At 34.2% G+C, this 22,053-nt stretch overlaps 1 protein-coding gene and 1 pseudogene across 1 annotated transcript; both read left to right on the plus strand.

The window, feature by feature from the left end:
* Positions 1 to 3,382: 3,382 nt before the first annotated feature.
* On the plus strand, positions 3,383 to 5,717 carry LOC114712889 (uncharacterized). The gene is made up of 3 exons (XM_028897449.1): positions 3,383 to 3,753; positions 3,851 to 4,777; positions 4,898 to 5,717. Exons 1-3 carry the CDS (start codon positions 3,383 to 3,385, stop codon positions 5,715 to 5,717), a joined length of 2,118 nt encoding a protein of 705 aa, XP_028753282.1.
* Positions 5,718 to 15,656: 9,939 nt separating this feature from the next.
* LOC114712846 (probable receptor-like protein kinase At1g11050) lies at positions 15,657 to 18,348 on the plus strand (annotated as a pseudogene).
* Positions 18,349 to 22,053: the final 3,705 nt, after the last annotated feature.

A 22,053-nucleotide genomic window follows, 5' to 3' on the forward strand; every position in this document is an offset into this window, starting at 1 on the left:
ACACCATACAAATAACCAGAAGTTTGTTCTATCACATACATTTTATGATCTGTTTGGTATGAGAGAGAAGGGGAGAAGAGAGAAAATTTTTATTAGTTTGGTTTAAAAAGTTAAAAAATTAAAATTAAAATTTTTTAATTAGATTTTCGTGCTCTTTTATTTTATACTTTCTCTTTATGATAATTTTAAAATTTTATTTCTTTAATTTTTTAAATCAAACTCGTTAAAATTTTTTCACCCCTTCTTTTCGATTTTCTTGTACTAAACATTGGGTTAAGTTCTTATTAAGTTAAAATTCTATTTAGTTTTATGAGACAATTTTTCTTATATATTTTACATATTTATTTTATGCAGCACAAAATCAATTAAAATAAAATAATTCGAATTAGTTTGTACAAAAGCTAGTTTTAAGTTAATATTTTATTCTGCAAAATTTTTGTATCAAAAGTCAAAAGTAGGTTTTTAGAACGACGGTTGGACATTCTATGAACGTGGCTAGGTTTAGAGTTAACTTTATAACGTTATTTTCAACTTTTTTAAAAAAAAAAAAAAGACTTGAGGTCTGTGAAATAAAAAATGGAAACGATGCAGAGAATCCTACGAGTTCTAACGGTTTTTCCATCATGTAAGGGCAACCACTTTATTTTTTTGGGGGCAGACATGATAATGAAATGTTGAGATTTTTCATGAGGAAGAAGATGATTTCTTATACTAACCCCCCTTAATTAACTCATTTAATTTTTATTTTAATCTTAAATTTAAAATATTAATATATCTTATCTCTTATATTTATTTATTTTTTTTAAATAGTCCTTATAATAATGATAGTTTTAACTAATATACTTAATTAGTAAACATATTTTAAAAAAGATACTACCTCCGGTCCCAATTATAAGACTCAGTTGACTAATTTGGGAAGATTAAGGAACTTAGTTGAGTTAGTTATTTGTAATGAATAGGTATTGTTTTTCCTAAAATATCCTTACTAATCAAGTGTATTGACTAAAACTATAATTATTAGAAGGACTATTTTGGAAAAAATTGAGTAAATATGAGAGACAAAATAGATTGATGTCTTATATTAGGACTAACATAAAAGTCAAACGGGGTCTTATATTAAGGATCGGAGGTAGTAACATGTATTTATTACAAATAACTAACTTGGCTAATTTTTTTAATATAAAGTCAACTAGCTTTTATATTAAGGCTGGAAGTAATATTATCCTATCCTTAATGTAAGAATTAGTTGACTAATTTGAGTAAATTAGGAAAATTTGAAAATTTAGTTATTTGTAATAAATAAGTGACACCTTTCCTAAAAAACCTTTACTAATAATATATATTAGTTAAAATTACTATTTGATGGAACTTTTAACATGGGCAACTATTACAAGTACAATTTAGAAAAAAATAAATAAATATGAGGGATAGAATATATTGGGAGTTTTATATTTACAATCAAATTAAAAATCAAAATAGCTCTTATATTAAGGATCGGAAGTAGTATGTAGGAGGTTGTGTGTTCAATCTCATTTAAAATTCTAACTTATTATCTTAGTTCTTAATATAAGATCCATGTAATTAGTTAAAATAGATTAAGAGGGGTAATTAATTGGGAAAATCGCAAAAAAAGAAAACCCTAAATTTGAAAAACACATGTAAGGACTCGTGATAACTTCATTATGGGTTTTGACAACTTTATGGCATATTATTATTGTCAAAAGCTATAGTGAAGTTGTCACGAGTCCCTATCTGTGTTTTTCAAATTCTAAGGTCTTTAATTACGATTTTTCCTAATTAATTAGTTATTTTTCTAAAATATGTGTGTTGATTTTTTTTTTTAAATGCCCTCTTAAATTATTTGTGCCGAAACTATTATTTAATACAAACTTTCTTATCATGTATAATCAATAGGGATTGTTCAAAAGGAGAAAGATAAGTATGGAGACAAATTAGATCGATATCTTATATTTAAAATCAAACTTAATTTTTAATTATCTCTTATGTTAATAACTGGAGATAATATAAATAGTTGTCTCTCAAATTAAAAGAATGAAGCAGCCTTTCCGGTGGACAAAAAGACAGCACTACGAATGCCTTTAGTTCACGTAAAGTGAAAGATGACAAACCATCCCACATCTAAACTCCATAATTCTCCACTTTATATTGTGTTTAAATGATGCGTTTTGCCATCATCCAATCCATTATCCTAATTAAATAACCGGACACAATGCACCAAGTTCGGGAAAAAAGGAATATTTACGACTTATTTTATATATATATATATATATTATATTGTTCAGTTGTCGAATCAAGATATTATCTCAAATATTAATAGTATATGTTTGGGGTGATTAATGACCTTAAAGTGAGATAATAAAAGCATCTGTTGATTTATTAAACAAAAAATAAGCATACGAAACATATAGGTTTAACGTGTATTTTTTTTTATTATTTTCAGTATATGTTAGCCCCAGAAAAGGCAATTACACGTGTATTCATAATGCATGCGAGGGAGAGCTGACGTGGATTGCACTGGAGACAATTTCTTGAGCTAGTTCCAACGTGTCCAAAGAAATTCACTGGGGGATGTAGAAGCGCTAATTAGATGAGATCATATATGGAGTTTTCTTTTTAAACAGAAAGGCAAAAAAAAAAAAAAGTAAAAAAAAAGGGAAAAAGACTGAAAAATACCCTTAAATATGTGAAAACCCAGATAAGTGCATGTGAAAAGCAAAATACCATATCAAACCTGGGGTACTGATCTAGCATTTGCAAATGTTGTCCAAAGACATAATTGGCCCCGATCAATGCACAAAAAGAAAGACAACACAGAACGAAGCTTGTGACCAGAGGAGCTTCTGGGAAGGCAAAGGAGGGAATAAAAATCGGTGGAAGCTGTCAAAGAAAGGCAAGATAAGTTTAATTTTAAAGTCATTAATACTGTCTGAAGTTCAGCTTCTTCTTCCTCCTCTCCTGATGGTTGTTATTTCGGCGGGCTGTGTATGTGGGTGAGTGGGTTTTAGGTGGGTTAAGAGGTGAAGGTGTTGGGTTATTATTTTTGGTGTTGCAAAGAACTTCATTCACAGGTTTTGGTCTTTTATTTTGTGGGTCTGCATTGGTAGAAAGTGTTAAGCAAATTACTTCGTTGGTGTTCGATATAGGGTTTGATTGTTTACTGTTTGAGTATGGCCGAAAGCATTAGCGTGGGTGGCAAGCATGAGCATGAATAGTGAGAAGTCGATGAAGTATGTAGTTAACATATAAGGCAAAGTTGTGAAAAACTAATGTGTTGTTGGTAAGGGAGGAAGTGGGGTTCTGTTATAGACAGCGATGAAAGTGAATAATGTATACTGTTTATTGTGTTTTTGCATATTCGAGCATGGTAGAAGGCATTAGCTTGGGTGGCCCAACCTCTTTGAAGGAACTTTTGTGTTATTTTCATGTTGGAGGGACATTTGTAGTTGACGAGGAAGGTGGAGTTCAATATAAAGGGGGTAATGTGAGGTTAAGGAGCATAAAAGAAGCCATTACAGTTGAAGATTTAAGGGGGAAGATATCATTATGGTTTGGAATTGATAGTAATAATTGTGAGATGAAATATAGAGTAAGTTTTGATGAGAAGACATTGGTAGATTTAGTTGATGATGGTGAGATTGGGAACTTTTTTCAGTATAATGAGAGGCATGGCCATCTATACGTAGCATGTAAAGAGAAAGAAAGTGGTGCTGATATAATAGAAGATCTGGAAATGTAAGTGATATTTAATAGGCTATAGAAGTTGTCATTTGTTATATTATTGTTGTTAATTTCGTTACTGAAATTGTCACTGTGCATGCAAAGTTGACAGATTGTTGGGCCTGTCACAAGAAAGGTCTGGCTCATTCAGCAGTATGGAAACTGAATATGAACCAGTGGGGTATGAAGATATGGGTGCGGCCTTAATGTATGAAGTTAGAGGCTGTTCTAGCAATATAACATGTGGAGTACAGTATGCACCAACACCATATCTTGAGATGAATTGTTCAAAATGGAGGGAATTGATTTTAGGACAGCTGCAAAATTTTGCCCATACAAAAGAGTTTAAAAAGTCAGTGCACAAATATAGAATAGCACATGATTTTGAGTTCAAGTATGTGAAGAATAGTAAGGACAAGATGTTGGTGAGATGCAAGGTTGAAGGTTGCCCATGGAAGATATGTGCAAATGCAGTGGGGAAGAAGACTCCTTTCCTATGCGTGACGACATTTGTAAATGAACATGTGCATAGTGCGCAAGACAATCTCCAAGTCAGCCATGGTGGAAGAGCTAGTTTGACATCAGCAATTATAATTGATGAGGTAAAGAATCACATAGACAAACGGCCTACTGAAATAATGACAATGTTGAAAAGAGACTATGGGGTGAATCTAACATACAAGCAAGCATATAAAGCTAAGGAAAAAGCAATGGAGGAAATACAAGACAGACCTGAGCAATCTTACATGCTAATACCTTGGATTTGTCAAAGACTAAAGGAAAGTGATGAAAAAACTACTGCTGAATGGGTTGCTACTGGGAATAACATATTTGAGCGAGTTTTCATAGCTTATGGGTGTTGTATAGAGGGTTTCTTAACTGGTGGTAGGCACATATCGTATATGGATGGAACTCACCTAAGTGGACCATATAATGGAACATTGCTGTCAGCATCGGCTTATGATGCGGACAATGAATTGTTACCATTTGCAATTGCCATTGTAAAGAGGGAAACATATGAGGATTGGTCATGGTTTCTGTATATGATTAAAAATATCATTGGCTCTAGACAGTTAATAATAGTTTCAGACTGTCACAATTCAATCATAGCAGCTGTCTGAGCAATATTTGGAAGTGAGAGGCATGCATATTGCTATAGGCATGTGAAGGAGAACTTCAGTGCAGAACTAGTTAAAGCAAACAGAGGCAAGAGAAAGACAAGTAAGTCCATGAAGGAAGATGGGTTGCAATTGCTTGATAATATCGCATATGCAAGGCTTAATGGTGAGTTCGATAAGGCAATGGACCACATGCATTGTTTCTCTCCACAGTTATTCCAGTGGCTCAATACTCATGGAGATGTGGAAAAATGGGCATTGAGTAAGTTTCCATATCGACCGTGGGACAATATAACTACAAACCTTGCCGAATCATTTAATACTTGGTTGATAAAGGAAAGGAGGCACAACGTTACACAGTTTATCCATAAGCACCGTGAGAAGGTAGCCAAAAAAATGTATGCAGCTAGTGTGACAATGGGTAGATGGAGAAATGGAATAGGACCAAATATTGATGAACACGTAAAGAAAAATGTTGCCCTTGCTGAACATATGTTGCCTGAACCGTATGGTGGGGGCAGGGTTGTTGTCCACACATCCCATGGAGCCTTGCGTGTTGATCTCGGTGCATACACATGTAGTTGTGCAGCTTGGCAAATGTCGAGGATCCCTTGTCCACATGCTTGTATAGCCATAAAGTCCATGCATGGAAATGTCTATGACTTTGTTGAAAATTACTACAAGATCACATCCCAAGAAAAGATTTACTCCCGCTGCATGATACCAGTGGTCCCCATTGACAGGCCTGACCCAAATACCATTTTGATGGAAAATATTTCAGAGCAAATTTTTCTGTTCCCACCTCAGACTAGTCGACCTGCTGGAAGGCCAAGAGCTAACAGACGCGAATCACAATTCTAGAACAAGAAGATATGCCACTGTGCAAATTGTGGTGAAGCTGGTTATACACGGAGGACCTGCAAAAACCCAAACCCAGCATGAAAGTGGCTGTAAATGTTAGAACAGGCGACATTTTTAGTTATTTTGACCCCTTTGTAATTTTTTGGGCAAAGGGTTTAATGTAAATGATGCACAGCATGCAGAGGGTGTAAGTAATATGTACTGCATGCATGGGTTGCAAGCTTTTTAGGTGACAAGCAAACATTAAGTGCAAGTATGACCTTAATGTTGACTTGTCATTTAATACAGAAAATGCTATTACTGTCAGTAGAAATCTGGTTTGTTGTCAATGGTTAGAGTAACGTTGTTAATAGCTATCATTTTGTTGTCAATGTCAATGTTAAATAGTGAATGATATTGTGGAACCAATCTTCTGAACTCCTTCACATTATTGCCCTATAATGAATGAAGATGTTTTATTAACTTGACCTTTATGCCATTTTCACTGAACTTAGTTACGTCTAATATTAGTGACTGGTTCTCTAGAACTCAACTTTGCAGCTTAGATTTAGTCATCATATACAAATGTGTTGTGATTCCATATAATTGTGTTGTCAACATGCTTCCAATGTTGCTTGATTCCCTGATCAGTGGCTAGTTCCCTTCATTCCCCTGAACGGAAGTTCCAGTGTTTGTGTTGTCAATTCATATGATGACATTGTCATTATGGTTTAAAGTGTTGTGCACGTGCATGCTGCGAGAATAACATCCTTGTGTCCGGATCAGTTTCCCCTAACTGCAACATCCATTTTCCATGTTATTAATTAATTTGATCATGTTGTCATTATATATAGAAGTGTTGTCATCTTGTATAACTATGAGAAACATCTGATTTGCTCGACTTCCCTATCTGTTGCCCCTGAATGCGACTTGTAGCTTTACGTGTCGTTAACTGCTATGATAGTGTTGTCACTATATTTAAAATTGTTGTCACTTATGCTACCCAGGTTTCTCCATTGCTCTCCCCATTCAAACTTTCACTTTCGGTGTTAACTTAAATGATGGTATCATCACTTCATATGCAAGTGCTGTTTAATTTTATGATGGTGTTGTCATTATATATGAAAATGTTGTCAACGTGCAAAATAAGGAGGACATCTGATTACTTCCTTTTCCTACATAGGGTATCCCCGGAAGCAAACTTTCCAGTTTCTGTGTTGTCATTATATATGAAAGTGTTATCATTATCTTCGTGAGTGTTGTAAACACGCAACTCCTATTTTTATGCAAGTCTTTACCCCAGGTTTCTTTTTTGATTGGCTGAAATACAAATTACTAGTTCACGTGTAGTCAACATATATAAAGGAATTGTCCTTCTTAATGAAAGTGATGTCAACGTCCCTATCAAGAGTTTACATTTCAAAGTAACTAGAACATGTAATGAACTTACCTAATAGCATGGTGTCAATAAATACGGAAATGGTATTAAACCATTTATAATAGTTGTCAACGTGGTTCATACATTATCAGAACTTGAATTTCTTACAATATAAGTGGTGTTTCCAAAGTACACGCACACACCAGACATAAGATCACCATTTGGCAAACGGTTTGTTTCTGTACAAAACAAGCGGTTCATTTGTAATATAAAGCCTAACACCAACCACAAACAACCATGTATACTACTTGGATAAATGCTACCGCTTTGTAGTCTTCTTTTCTTCTTGAAGTAGCTTCAAAGCTTCAGCCCTCTTAACGTTTCCCTCATGGTTAACCAACCACCATAACAGCTCAAGTATAAATATAGTGACTTGTTCATCTATGTAATCCAAAGCCACATCCGGGGACCATTTGCTTAACCATATCAAAACATGTACACCGCAGTCTTTCCTGGGCAAAAAAAGTCATTCATAAATTGTTAGTCAACTAAAAATAATTTATGTTCAATAATGATTGGTCAGAGTCAATGGCACTCACAAGTTGGTTTGTTGTGGAATATGAGGCATAATTATATCTACCTTTGGCTTCTTCCCAATGAGCTCTGGTTTGACCAATTCAATTATATCATAAAAGCGATCCCTCTAAACATAAACACATGACCATAGTAAGTAACAAATTTATACAAGTAACAAATTAATATAATAATAACACCATTATTAAGGTTCTCTTATTCAGTTCTTTCGCATGCATTGTGAGTAGCTCCTTTAGGATCCTCCAGAAATCCCTTTTTCTTGCCTTTCTTCTGCTTAACACCATCGACCTTCATCGAATCAAGCACATAAAAATTAAATGTCTTCGACTGGAGGACATAACAGAACCAGTGGTCAGCCACAAGAGCAGGCCCAAAAATCAGATCACAATCTCCTATGTTGTACCCAACATGCTTAGGTAATATTTGCTTCTTGTGCTCAGAAGCCCTCCAACTAACAAGACGTGACACCATTTTCAGTTATAATTTAAGCTTGTGTTAAAAACAAGCAAATATCGATAAGGCAATGAAATAAGTTATTCATCTAACCATGAAGTAGGCATCAAACAAGTGTCTTTTCACATTTCCTTCCTCTTTCATATCCGCCATCAAGGTCTTACATACAAGCGACATCAGCTGCATGTTTATTTCTTGGATTCCACCCAGTGAAAGTAGTTCTTCCTAAGTGAGTACTTCATCATGCATATCAACTATTGGCCTGAAAAAGGAACAAAAAATAATTCAGTCCTGGATATGATTTTGTTGTCAACTCATATAAGTGACGGGTGAAAACATAATGAAAAGTTGTCATTTTATAATAACTTACTGGTCATCCTGATCCCGTGAAGGCATCCTGGATATGATTTTAAAAAATTTGTCCTTGTCCTCCAAAGTCCTCTTTCTCTTATGCATTTCCTTCATCCAGATCTATGGAGATCTAACCGTTGGTTTAATCACCCTCTTTGATCTTCAGAGTTGTTGTCCCTCCTCCACTCCTTCCCCACTCACATCACAGATTGCTTGTCCTTCATTGGTAGCCTCATCATCATCACCTTCTCCTTCTCCTTCTTCTTCACTGGTAGATTTATCCTTGTCACCTTCTCCTCTTCCTTCTTCTTCACTGGCAGATTTATCATCATCAACTTCTTCTACTCCATCTTCTTCACTGCTACATTTATCATTGTCTTCCTCTTCTCCTCCTTCTTCTGTTTGTACAGATTTACCCTCTTCTCCTCCTTCTATGGGAGACTCATCATTATTCCCACCCACATTGTCCTCAAAATCTTCATCAATGTGAAAACTGTCATCATCTCTTCCAACTCCTTCTTCTTCCACCTCAATTGGCTCCTTACTTCCCTCTTGGACGCCTTTTTTATGTGTCTCTTTTGTCAGCTGAACCTTCAGCAACTCTTCCGCAATTACATTGAGTAGTCTTTTATTGCTCTCATCAATAATAGTCACCAATCGTCCATATAGATTGTTCAACTCCTGCAACAAATACCATCAAATTCAACATAATCCACATACTAAACAACTAAAAACACTACACAAAGTAACACATACCGGGTCTAGATAAGGAACTCCTACTTTGTCCTCTTGCCCCACTTTCACATCTCTTTGTGTCCCTCCAAACAACAACCCTATGTTGCTCTCCCTCTCTATCTTAACAACTTCTTTAACTCTCACCTCATTCCAGTACTCAATAGCATTTGCAGCATCATGCACATCATTTTTTTCAGCCTGAAGTGCTCGCAAAAATATATCTGCAACATGAAATAAATAAAATTATACAAATATCAATTAAATCAAACATTGACAAATTACATTACATTACATACCAACAGCAAGTACACACAGCCGTTCACATTAGAGCTCCCACCACTTCTGAATGCTTTAACATAAGCCTTCAACTCTTTCGCCAAGTCCTTCATAATATATGTAGCCCAATCATAATGCTCAAACTCATTCATGGTGCAAGCTATCAACTTCAGTAACCGGTCACTTACTTTATCCCTTGAATTTGGACATAGAAAGGTTCCAAGGGTGTACAACATAAACAAAAACTCAAATTTATCATCATGCTGTCCAGATTTAATGTCATTTAATATCTTGGTAAATGACACTTTATAGTACTCCCTCTTCAATTGTTAATATGTTGGATTATTTTCATCTACTTTGGCCTTTACTACTTCCTCAGTGTTAGGTAAACCAAGAAATATTTTAACATCTTCTTGCTTGAATTCCTTTGAAATACCCCTAATTCTGAATTCATGTGTTGCTAGATCATATGAACGAAGAAAAACCACTAGTAGGTCACATGGGAGTCTCTCACATGCTACATGCAGCAACTTTGAGAACCCTATCTTCTCTACTCTCTCCCTCAAACTTGCATTATCATTTACAAAGTCCGCCAATGACCTGAATTGGGACAGAGAGCACCGGGTTTGGAATAGAATTTTGTTCTTCCTTGTTTTCTTTCTCTCAAGCCTTGATTCCCTAGCCTTGTCATTGTACCTCTTTTTTTCCTCCTCACACAACTCTTTCCATGCCTTTGACACTTCCTTATTCTGTTCCTTAAAACGCTTTGACCTCTTTACCCCTAATTTCTCATAAAACTCCTTCCTAAACAACATGAATCCATTCTGTACTGATTTCGATGAATCTCCTTCCAAGACCATCTTCGCTCTTCTACATATAAACAGTCACTGATGCTCAACTGTTGTCATTCACTATACATTCGTTGTCAATCGCAATATAAACATTCAAAATATCATCTTCAACAATCACTAGTACTCAAATGCTGTCATTCACTATGCAATAGTTGTCAATTGCTACACCTCTGTAATAACTTCCACTTACAGATGTTGTCACCCTCACACACAAATTAGCCAAAAATGATTATGGAAAAAGTAATCACCAAAATATAACGTTTCCTCACCTCATTCAGTACAGTGAGGCTTAATTTTAATTAACAATAAAATCATTCAAAAAATCAAAACAGTCACTTGTACTCAAATGTTGTCATTCACTATGCATTCGTTGTCACTCGCAATAAACCATTCAAAATTTCATCTTAAGCAGTCACTACTAGTCAAATGTTGTCACTCACTATACATTCGTTGTCACTCGTAATAAAAACATTCAAAAATTCATCATCAGGAGTCACTACTACTCAAATGTTGTCATTCACTATGAATTTGTTGTCAATCGCAGTAACAACATTCAAAAAATCATCTTCAGCAGTCACTCGTGTGACAACCGTTCTCTCAAAACCATTTTAGATTAAATTCAACAATTTATTTGAATGATTAACCATAATAGAAAAGAAGAAACCTTAAAATTTTAAAATCGCTATCATGGTTAAAAGAAATAAACTTATATTACGAGCCACATCAATCGTTAACTTGGGCCTTAGACTTTCAAAATCCAGAAATATCATTCAACCGTTAGCCCAAACCAAACTTATACTTTCAAACACATGAACTGATAAAACATTTTAATATAAGTCATGGAGCCCATTAGTCAAAAGTCAACACCATCAAAAGAGTGTAATATGCAAAGTCTTAAATATCTCTAGCCTTCAAACGACCCCCATATCAGATAGTAGTAATTAAAAGTATTAATTTACGGGATTAGAGTATATAGGTCCTATGTGGCAATATATAACAAGTCAACACATAAAACAAAAGCAGGGAGGCTATACAAGCTATAACATCACACTATGCTTCCGGAGCCTTCCTTGATGGGCCACCACCTGAACTATCACCTGAAGATAGTAAAAACCACGGGGTGAGACAAATGCCTCAGTAACCAACTAACTCATCATACATACTAACATGTGCTCGTTAGGTGTCAAGTGGGATAATTATTAAATCTCAATATATATATTAATGAAAACACAAATATGTATATTCAAATAATCTCAATCATCCAAACTCTCATTACGGGGGCTAACACATAAGCCACATAAGTCTATCCCTTACTATAAGGGATCAATCCGACATATAGGCCTATCTCACACTTTGGGGGACGAATAAGTAGTCACAAAGGTCCATTCCTTATTATAGGCCTATCCCACACTTTGGGGGACGAATAAAAAGCCACAAAGGTCTATCCCTTACTCTAGGGACGAAGGAAGAAGCCAACCAATGTGCATCAATGGCGGCCTCACCATGTGGTAGGATAGTGCTCAATCCAAAATCCAAATAACAACCAATCATTCACAATACAATGAAAAATGTCTAAATCTTTTATCAGTATAATCCATAAGATATAAAATCATATATCTTTTCCAAACTTCCCAATCACAATTTCAAAAATCCCACAAGACAATTTTCATAGCTCAGAAGATATAATATATCTACTCGAATTCCAAATAACAAATATTATTCAAAAATAGGAAAATACTCACAAACAACATATTAGCACATATAACAAGTGGAAAGTGGTTACCTCTCACCAAAGCAATACTAAGGATTATCACAAGGTCAATCCTTTGCTCAACCAATAATTAATCTACACAATTAATATAACCACATATTAATATAAACTAATTAATTAATTAATTAAACTTATCTATATTAGTTAAATTTCTAATTTAATTAAATTCTTATTCTAAATTCCCACAACTCTCATAACCCAAAAATTATTAAGTATTTTAGAAACAACTTAAAATTTCTAACAACCCAAATTATTTATTTACCACCTTCAAATTATTTATCTTAATAAAAAGGATTTTCCACAATTTCCAAATATAAAATTATTATGTTCTAAATTCTAAAAATCTCATTTTAAGTTTAAACCTCAAAATCAAACTCTAAAAAATTCAATAATACTTCAAATATTTATAACTAAATAATCTAATCAAAACTTTAATGGTATAACTACCATATATATATTTCCATAAATAATAAACTTTTGAGCTACAATAATTATTTTAAAACCTCCAGTCACCAATAAATAAAACTAAACCGATTAAAATCTCAATAATATATCAAACAATCGAAATAAATTATTTAACTTAAATTTAATTGGTAAAAATATGATATATCCAATAAATAACAGATTTTCAACTAAATAAATTGATTTAAATACTAAAACTAATAAATAGACAAATCTAAACCGATTAAAATTAACAACTCATTTACTTCTAAATTTCTATAGCCATCTTTTATCAAAACTCAATATTTATATCAGATATAAGTCTCAAAATTTTCTCCAATCACTATAGTAATAATGTAAATAGAAAGCTCAAAATATACAGGAAATATTCATAAAGAAAGTTTGATAAAAAGAAGTAATTTTATGCACCTAAAATATCTTCAAAGCTTGCCTTCTTCCTCACAGTGACCGTCGATAGCTCTCTGCACTCTTTCACGCACTCTATCTCTCTTTCTCTCTGTCTTTCTTGTGCTGAGGAGGCAAAATGAATTGTTGGGTGTGTATTTAACACCCCCCCGGCACATTTATTGGGGAAGGGGGGATTTTCAAACTCAACCCCCAACCTCCATTGCCCCGCCCCAAAACTTTCCAACAATTTCGGTGGAAAGTTAGACTTTTTTAAAAAAAAATTTGTATTATTATTTTATTATAATTATTTTTTTACATAAATCCTAAAAATTAATTTAGGATATTACAACTCGTACTCAAATGTTGTCATTCACTATGCATTCATTGTCACTCGCAATAAAAACATTCCAAAATTCATCTTCACCAGTCACTAGTACTCAAATGTTGTCATTCACTATGAAATCGTTGTCAATTCCTACACCTATGTAACAAACTCCACTAATAGATGTTGTCACCATCAAACACCAATTACCCAAAATGATTATGCAAAAACTATTGACAAAATAAATCGGTGCCTAGCCTCATTCGGTTCACTGAGGCTTAATCTTTAATTAACAATAAAATCATTCAAAAAATCATCTTAAGTAGTCACTCATGCTAAAATGTTGTCATTCACTATTCAGTCGTTGTCAATCGCTATACCTATGTAATAAACTCTACTAACAAATGTTCTTACCATCAAACACCGATTAGCCAAAATGATCATGCAAAAGTTATTAACAAAATAAATCGTTCCCTCTCCTCATTCAGTATCGTGAGGCTTAATCTTTCTTTTATTAACAAACAAATCATTCAAAAATTATCTGAAATCAACTTACCTTTGCGTGATTGACCCATTAGTTCAACCTAATAACCTTATTACTCTCCAAAATCTGTAATCTCTGATGTAATTGATTGCCCAATGACAACAACCATGTAAATAAAATAAATAATCAACTTACCAGACCCTAGTAATGGTGACGATCTTCCCCTCACACCAACAGTGCTCCTCCGACAGCGACTGCTCCACTCACAGCTACGATGTTCCCCTGAAGGCGATGCCGCTTCCTCTCACCCTCACGACGGCCGATGGCAGTTCCTCATAGGCACGATGTTCCTTCCCCTCACAGCAACTGGCAATTGTGGCGCAGAGATGTGGGCACAAGAAGTTTCACAACGGCACAATGCAAATAACCTATCCCGCGTTCCGTCTTTTTTTTTTTCAAATTTTCCTCAGGGGCAATTCTGTCTTTGGCTAACATTTGCAAATGCCAGATCAGTACCCCAAGTTTGATATGGTATTTTGCTTTTCACATGCACTTATCTGGGTTTTCACATATTTAAGGGTATTTTTCTGTCTTTTTCCCTAAAAAAATCACTCAATAAAGTAATTTTGAAAAACCTTTTTATTAATAATTAATTTCAACATTTGGTGTCAAAAAAAGATAATTTATTTAAACATTTAGTTATTCATAGAGTATAAAGACTGCATGCGAATGGAATAAGGTTTTTTTTTTATTGTTGTTACACTCATTGGCCTAATGTAACTATGAGGGTAGAGCTGCACCCACCAATGGCATTATGAGACTGTGTCTAATAGAATAGTCACTTACAACATGATGAATTAATATTCAAATTCCCATCAAAAAATATGTCCACTTTTAGTGTGCTATAATACCTTAAACAAAATTATCTAAAATATGAGAATATTTGTATTTAGCCAAAAAAAAAATCCAACACCTTAATATTATTTTTCAAGTGCATCTAACACCCTAATTTTATATAAGAATGTTAAATGTTACTTTAACCCACCCTAATATACATATATTGTTATGTATTTTTGGGCACTAAATGTTTAATCTTGATTTACTACTTTTTGATAGACTAATCTCTTCCGCTCGATCTAATTATCCATGTTTAACTGTATCTAAGCATAACGGAGGGCTAGAGAGGAGTTGAACTCAATTACTCACATGTAAGCCCAATATCTGTGCAGTGACGTTGGGCGCGTTTAGTATTGAATATTGGATTAGACCAGCTAGATTAGACTCGAAATGGGCCAACTAGTCACCTTATTGGTCTAGTCAAATGCAAAAGGTTTGGTGGGTTAACCTGGTTGTGTTTGTTTTTTTTTTAAAAAAATTCTTTTAATGCTAAAGAATTATTAATCAGGGACTAAAATATTGGAAATAGGAATGTTTTATTACCGTAAATCAATTTTGATATTTTGCTTAAATGAATATTGAGTGATTTTAATAATATGATAATATGATATCAATTTATCAAGGGAATTGAAAATGAAATGAAAATATAAGCATATAATTATTTGTTAGAAATTTAAGATATTAAATTGATATTTAGTTTTTTGAATAGCATGATAAGAATTTAAATTAATTGTTAATTTTGTATTTTTATCAATTTGACTCTGATATGCCCTGCTCATTTTTAGCCTATTGTCTCAAGTGGTTCAAAAGGTGTCCGGTTTTCCTTACCTTGCATCTTGTACGCATATTTCCAGGAACAAAAGTTTCACTTTTTCCCGCCCTACTTCGCTATGATCGCTGCCTCTTCCTAAACGCGCGTGCTTTCACGCGTCATGTCGTTACCGCCACATCACACCTAACCCGACCAGCAGCCAGAAAATCAGAGAGAGAAGGGAAGAAAGGAGTTTGAGTTTTGACCATCCATGGTGATCGTCTTTTCTTTCTTCTTTCTTCATTTCGTCCTCCTCACTCCACTCAACTTCTCATCTGTCTTCCCCTTATCTTCTCTGAACCCCTCATGCATAACCAGAAGCTTTAGCACAGGAGGGTGTGCCAAAAACACAGAAGACATGAAGATTGTTGGGGTGCTTCTCTTTGTCTTCTTCTCCATGTTTCTTACTCTCGGCTTTGCAGCTTCTTCGTCTTCTTCTCCCTCAGCTAATAATTCTACATGCCCCATGTATCTGAACTATGTGCTGAGAATCCCGTGGAACTCCTCCATGTGCCAAAATTTTCATCCTCTGCGTTCTGTAAGCGACACTCGAAGAAGCCATTGTTGCCAAACTTTACTGTCCCTAATTGGCATAGGGCTTGCTCAGCACCTTAAAGAAACCTCCATGTTCAACCTCCCAGATCTTCGTACTTCCAATTCTTGCCTCCGTGACTTCCAATCCAAGCTCTCTTCCCTATCTCTCCCGGATGACCTCACCTCGGCTTGCTTCGACCCGCTTCAATTTGTGGTTAGCCCTAACGTCTGCGCGGGGATCCAAACGATTCGTGATTGGATCGGGAAGCTCGGAGAAATGACGCCACTTAACCGGGGATGCAAACCGGACCTTACTGACCTTACTCTCTGTGGTGCGTGCGTGGCGGCGGGGTTTCAGGTTCAGCAGGAACTCACAAATATTGATGGTAATTCTTCACACGCCACAAATTGCTTTCACTTTGCTATTTTGTATGCTGCTGGTATTGTGAATGAGTTTGGGCCGATGAGTAATGGTGCTGTGACGTGCATTTTTGGCATGTCGGTTTATCCAACGTTGGATTCTGAAGAAAGTGGTCGCCATCAAGCTCTTGTGTTTGGGTTAACCGGAGCTGGGGTTGGGTTGTTAGTCATGTTCGCTTTGTTGGGTCTGTATCTATGGTATGATAGGAGGGGAGGAGGAGAAAACATGAGAGTTTTCAGTTTGATATTGATCCTGAAGAGCAAGGATCTAGGCCTAGATGAGGCCTAATACGGGATCAATATGGTTTAAGATTGAGGAGCTTGAGAAGGCTACCAATGGCTTTTCATCTAAAAACTTCATAGGAAGAGGTGGATTTGGGATGGTTTACAAGGGAACTTTGGCTGATGGATCAGTGGTCGCAGTTAAAAGGATTTTGGAATCTGATTATCAAGGGGATGCTGAGTTCTGTAATGAGGTTGAGATTATTAGTAATCTGAAGCACCGTAATTTGGTGCCACTTAGAGGGTGTTGTGTGGTAGAAGATGGTGAGAATTTTGAGGAAAGAGGTCAAAGATATCTTGTTTATGACTACATGCCAAATGGTAACCTTGAAGACCATCTCTTCCTATCATCAGTGGGCAATCAAAATGAAAAGAGATCACTGACTTGGCCACAGAGAAAAGGCATAATTTGGATGTGGCAAAGGGGTTGGCTTACTTGCATTATGGAGTTAAGCCTTCAATTTATCACAGAGACATCAAGGCCACCAATATACTACTCGATGCAGATATGAGGGCAAGAGTTGCAGATTTTGGGCTTGCCAAGCAGAGCAGGGAAGGTCAGTCTCATCTCACTACTAGAGTTGCTGGAACTCATGGATATCTAGCCCCAGAGTATGCACTATATGGTCAGCTCACTGAGAAGAGCGATGTCTATAGCTTTGGTGTGGTTGTTTTGGAGATAATGTGTGGGAGAAAAGCTCTTGACTTATCTTCATCAGGATCCCCAAGGGCATTCTTGATCACAGACTGGGCATGGTCCTTGGTTAAATCAGGGAACATAGACGAGGCTTTAGATGCTTCCCTTTTAAAAGATGGTGATTGTCCTACTTCAAATCCTAAGAGCATAATGGAAAGGTTTTTGCTTGTGGGGATTCTATGTTCTCATGTGATGGTTGCTTTGAGGCCAACGATTTCTGAAGCTTTGAAGATGTTGGAAGGTGATGCCGAAGTTCCAGAAATCCCTGACCGGCCTATGCCTCTTGGACACCCTTCATTTTACAATGATGATAACAATACTTTTAGCATATCTCCAGCATTAAACGGCCCAAAATTGCGTAATGGAGACATGCTCAGGTAATAGACAAGTCAACTTAATTATTCCTTACATTGCGTACGAAGCTGGGAGCTTTTCTCGCCATAGGGCTTGCCTCAAGTTTAACTGAATCTTGCTGATGAAAAAATGGCTTCATTTGAAGTTCATAACCTGATGAGTATTGTGGGATAATTGAATTCCATATCACCAATTCTCGTCAACATTTCAAGAACTGAAGCTTGAAATGCCAATAGGCCTACCTTTGTGGAGGTTCTATTCTGAAGTGTGGAAAAACTTAGCAAGCAGGGCATGATTGGAACTGTTGTCTCTTTACATCTACTATCTAAGAAACTATAATTCACTTGAGCTGTTGAAAATAGGTATAGGATAAAAGTCTTAGATTGGCTAGCTATATGGTATAGAGTTCTGCAATTTTCATGTATTTCTTGGTTTTGCTTTAGGCTCTTGTATATAGAGGGAAATGTAAATTCAAGCGCAATTGAAGTGCTGGTGTTGTTTCATAAGATGAATAGGGTGATCTGTTTCTTATCTTTTCCTTGGTCCTCAGCAAACTGTCATGTTCAATATTGCTTCTTCTTTCTTGCGTCATATTGGATGTGAGTAGCAACTTCACCATTTGATGAATTTGCGAGGCTGATGGCTATGTTTAAAACAGGTTCATGGGAGATAATTGATCACTTCAGAAGGATCTGAGGCCCAAGATCTAACTTCCAGAGCCTATCCCTCCCTCTTATTTTTTTTCTTTTCATGTGTGCGCCATTTAAAACGGAAAAAAAAAAAGCTCAAGCTTTTTGTTTTTTTGTTTTTGTTTTAATGTCAACTTCTTTTGATTCATAACTTTTCCTTGGAGAGTAGTTTAGAATCTTTAGATAGCTTTCTGCAGGCTTGTAAATACTTGTCATCGAGCATCTAGTAAGATTTTGGTTACGTTTGCTCTTAAAATCATTAGATTTGAGGTTTTTTCTTTCAGAGTCAGGGACAAGAGATCATTGCGAGTTTTGTTTAATTTGTTTGGTCGCATTCTTCTTGCGTCAAGAAACAACTGAGGGAAACAATTGTTTATTGGGAAGAGATGTATTCATACGGTAGAACTTAGAAACTTTCCGTGCCAAAATAAGTCATTATGTGTTGCAATAGGATAATATAAAAAAAGGGGGGGATATTGATGGAATGATGAACAAATTTGCAGAACAAAAATGATAATTGACAAATATGATGTGGCAAATTAAATAGAATACGTAACATGTAACGATACCATACAAATAACCAGAAGTTTGTTCCATCACATGCCTTTTATGATCTGTTTGGTATGAGAGAGGAGGGGAGAAGAGAGAAAAATTTTATTAGTTTGATTTAAAAAATTAAAAAATTAAAATTAAAAGTTTTTAGTTAGATTTTCGTGCTCTTTTATTTTACACTTTCTCTATATCATAATTTCAAAATTCTATTTTTTTAATTTTTTAAATCAAACTCATTAAAATTTTTCACCCCTTCTTTTCAATTTTCTTGCACTAAACGTAGGGTTAAGTTCTTATTAAGTTAATGTTCTATTGAGTTTTATGAGACAATTTTTCTTATATATTTTACATATTTATTTTATGCAGCATAAAATCAATTAAAATAAAATAATTCGAATTAGTTTGTATAAAAGCTAGTTTTAAGTTAATATTTTATTCTGCAAAATTTTTTGTATCAAAAGTCAAAAGTAGGTTTTTAGAACGACGGTTTGGACGTTCTATGAACGTGGCTCGGTTTAGAGTCAACTTTATAACGTTATTTTCAACTTTGAAAAAAAAAAAAAAAGACTTGAAATTTGATAAGACTGCTGACAAGAGGTCTGTGAAATGTTGGCTTTTTTCATGAGGAAGAAGATGATTTCTTATACTAACCCCCCCCCATTAATATAACTCATTTAATTTTATTTTAATTTAAATTTAAAATATTAATATATTTTATCTATTATATTATTTATTTTTTAAAAATAATCCTTATAATAATAATAGTTTTAACTAATATATTTGATTAGTAAAAATATTTTTAAAAAATAACATGTATTATTATAAATAACTAACTTAACTAATTTTTTTAATATAAAGTCAACTAGTTCTTATATCAAGGCTGGAAGTAGTACTATCATATCTTTAATACTATCTCCGGTCCTTAATATAAGACCTTGTTTGACTTTTAGTTTGGTCCTAATTATAAGACCCCAATCCATTTTGTCTCTCATATTTATGCATTTTTTTTCCAAGATAGTCCTTCTAATAATGATAGTTCTAGCCAACACACTTAATTAGCAATGATATTTTAGGAATGACAACACTTATTTGTTACAAATAACTAACTCAACTTACTTCCTTAATCTCCTCAAATTAGGACCGGAGGTAGTATAAGAATTAGTTGACTAATTTGAGTAGATTAAAAAAATTTAAAAAATTAGTTATTTGTAACAAATAGGTGACACATTTCCTAAAACACCCTTACTAAAAATATGTATTAGATAAAATTACTATTTGATGAAACTTTTAACATGTGTAATTATTACAAATACAATTTAAAAAAATAAATAAATAAATATGAGGGACGGAATATATTGGGAGTTTTATATTTATGACCAAATTAAAAGTCAAAAAAGCTCTTATATTAAGAATCGTAAGTAGTACGTAGGAGGTTGTGTATTCAATCTCATTTAAAATTCTAAGCTATTATCTTGATTCTCAATATAAGATCCATTTAATTAATTAAAATAGATTAAGAGAGGTAATTAATTAGTTATTTGTCTAAAATATGTATGTCGATTTTTTTTTTAAAACACCTTCTTAAATTATTTGTAATGAAACTATCATTTAATACAAGCTTTCTTAGTGTGTATAATCAATGGGGATTGTTCAAAAAGAAAAAGATAAGTATAAGGACAAATTAGATTGGTTTCTTATATTTAAAACCAAACTTAATTTTTAATTATCTCCAATATTAATAACGGGAGATAATATAAGTATTCGTCTCTCTAATTAAAAGAATGAAGCAGCCTTTCCGGTGGACAAAAAGACAGCACTACGAATGCCTTTAGTTCACGTAAAGTGAAAGATGACAAACCATTCCACATCTAAACTCCATAATTCTCCACTCTATATTGTGTTTAAATAATGTATTTGGCCATCATCTAATCCATTATCCTAATTAAATAACTGGACGTCCCTCCCACACAATGCACCAAGTTCGGAAAAAAAAAAAAGGAATATTTACGACTTATTATATATATGTGTGTGTGTGTCTATATATATGTTGCTCAGTTCTCCAATCAAGATATTATCTCAAATATTAATCGTATATGTTTGGGGTGATTAATGAACTTAAAGCGAGATAATAAGAGCGTCTGTTTATTTTTTTTTAAAAAAATAGGTATACGAAATTATTTTCGGTATATGTTCACTCCGAAAAAGCAATTACACGTGTATTCCTAATGCATGCGCGCGAGAGCTGACGTGGATTGTATTGTAGACAATTGCTTGGGCTAATTCCGACGTGTCCAAAGAAAGTCACTGGGGGATGCAGAAGCGCTAATTAGACTAGGATCGCATCTAAAATTTTTTATCATATACTATCTCAGCTCTTTAATATAAGAATCTGTTTGACTTTTATTTTGGTCCTATAAGACCCCAATCTATTTTATCTCTCATTTTTATATATTTTTCAAAGCAGTCATTCTAACAATAATAGTTCTAGTCATACATTTGATTAGTAATGGATATTTTAAAAAAGACATATATTTATTTAAGACAAATAATTAACTCAACTTACTTCCTTAATCTCCTCAAATTAATCAACTGACTCTTATAATTAGGACCGGAAGTAGTATTAACCGAATAAATAATGATGAGACGATTGTTTTTTTTATCATATATTGACTGATTGTATCATTAATGAACGGCTTGTTTTTTCTGCCACATAAATGAATGGGTTCTTACCGAAAAAAGAAAAGAATAAATGAAAGCAAACGGATAGGGTTTGTTTGGTAACCCACAGTCAAGCCGAGTTGTAAAATTGATTGGTTCAGAGCATTAAATTTTCGGCCCATTGAATTGAAGTTGGGCAAATGTGGTTTCTAATAATCCACATTTTATTATGGTGATTTTGATTTCAAGTGATTAAATGGGCATGAATTATATAAAATTATTCAAATTTTCATAATTATTATTTGATTTCAATATTCAATATAATTTAACTTATGATATAATATTAAAAATTTTTAGAATTTTGTATGAAGAAAAATTATTATTTTCAAGTGAAGAACA

Source organism: Neltuma alba, unplaced genomic scaffold (assembly GCF_004799145.2).
Source record: "Neltuma alba isolate B1F8T4 unplaced genomic scaffold, ASM479914v2 tig00011398_pilon, whole genome shotgun sequence".
NCBI classification, from domain to species: domain Eukaryota; kingdom Viridiplantae; phylum Streptophyta; class Magnoliopsida; order Fabales; family Fabaceae; genus Neltuma; species Neltuma alba.

Coding starts and splice junctions, on each gene's coding strand:
- LOC114712889 (XM_028897449.1), top strand. CDS start 3,383: ATGGTAGAAGGCATTAGCTTGGGTGGCCCAACCTCTTTGAAGGAACTT. Junction 3,754..3,850: donor ATAATAGAAGATCTGGAAAT/GTAAGTGATATT, acceptor CAAAGTTGACAG/ATTGTTGGGCCTGTCACAAG. Junction 4,778..4,897: donor GAGGATTGGTCATGGTTTCT/GTATATGATTAA, acceptor ATATTGCTATAG/GCATGTGAAGGAGAACTTCA.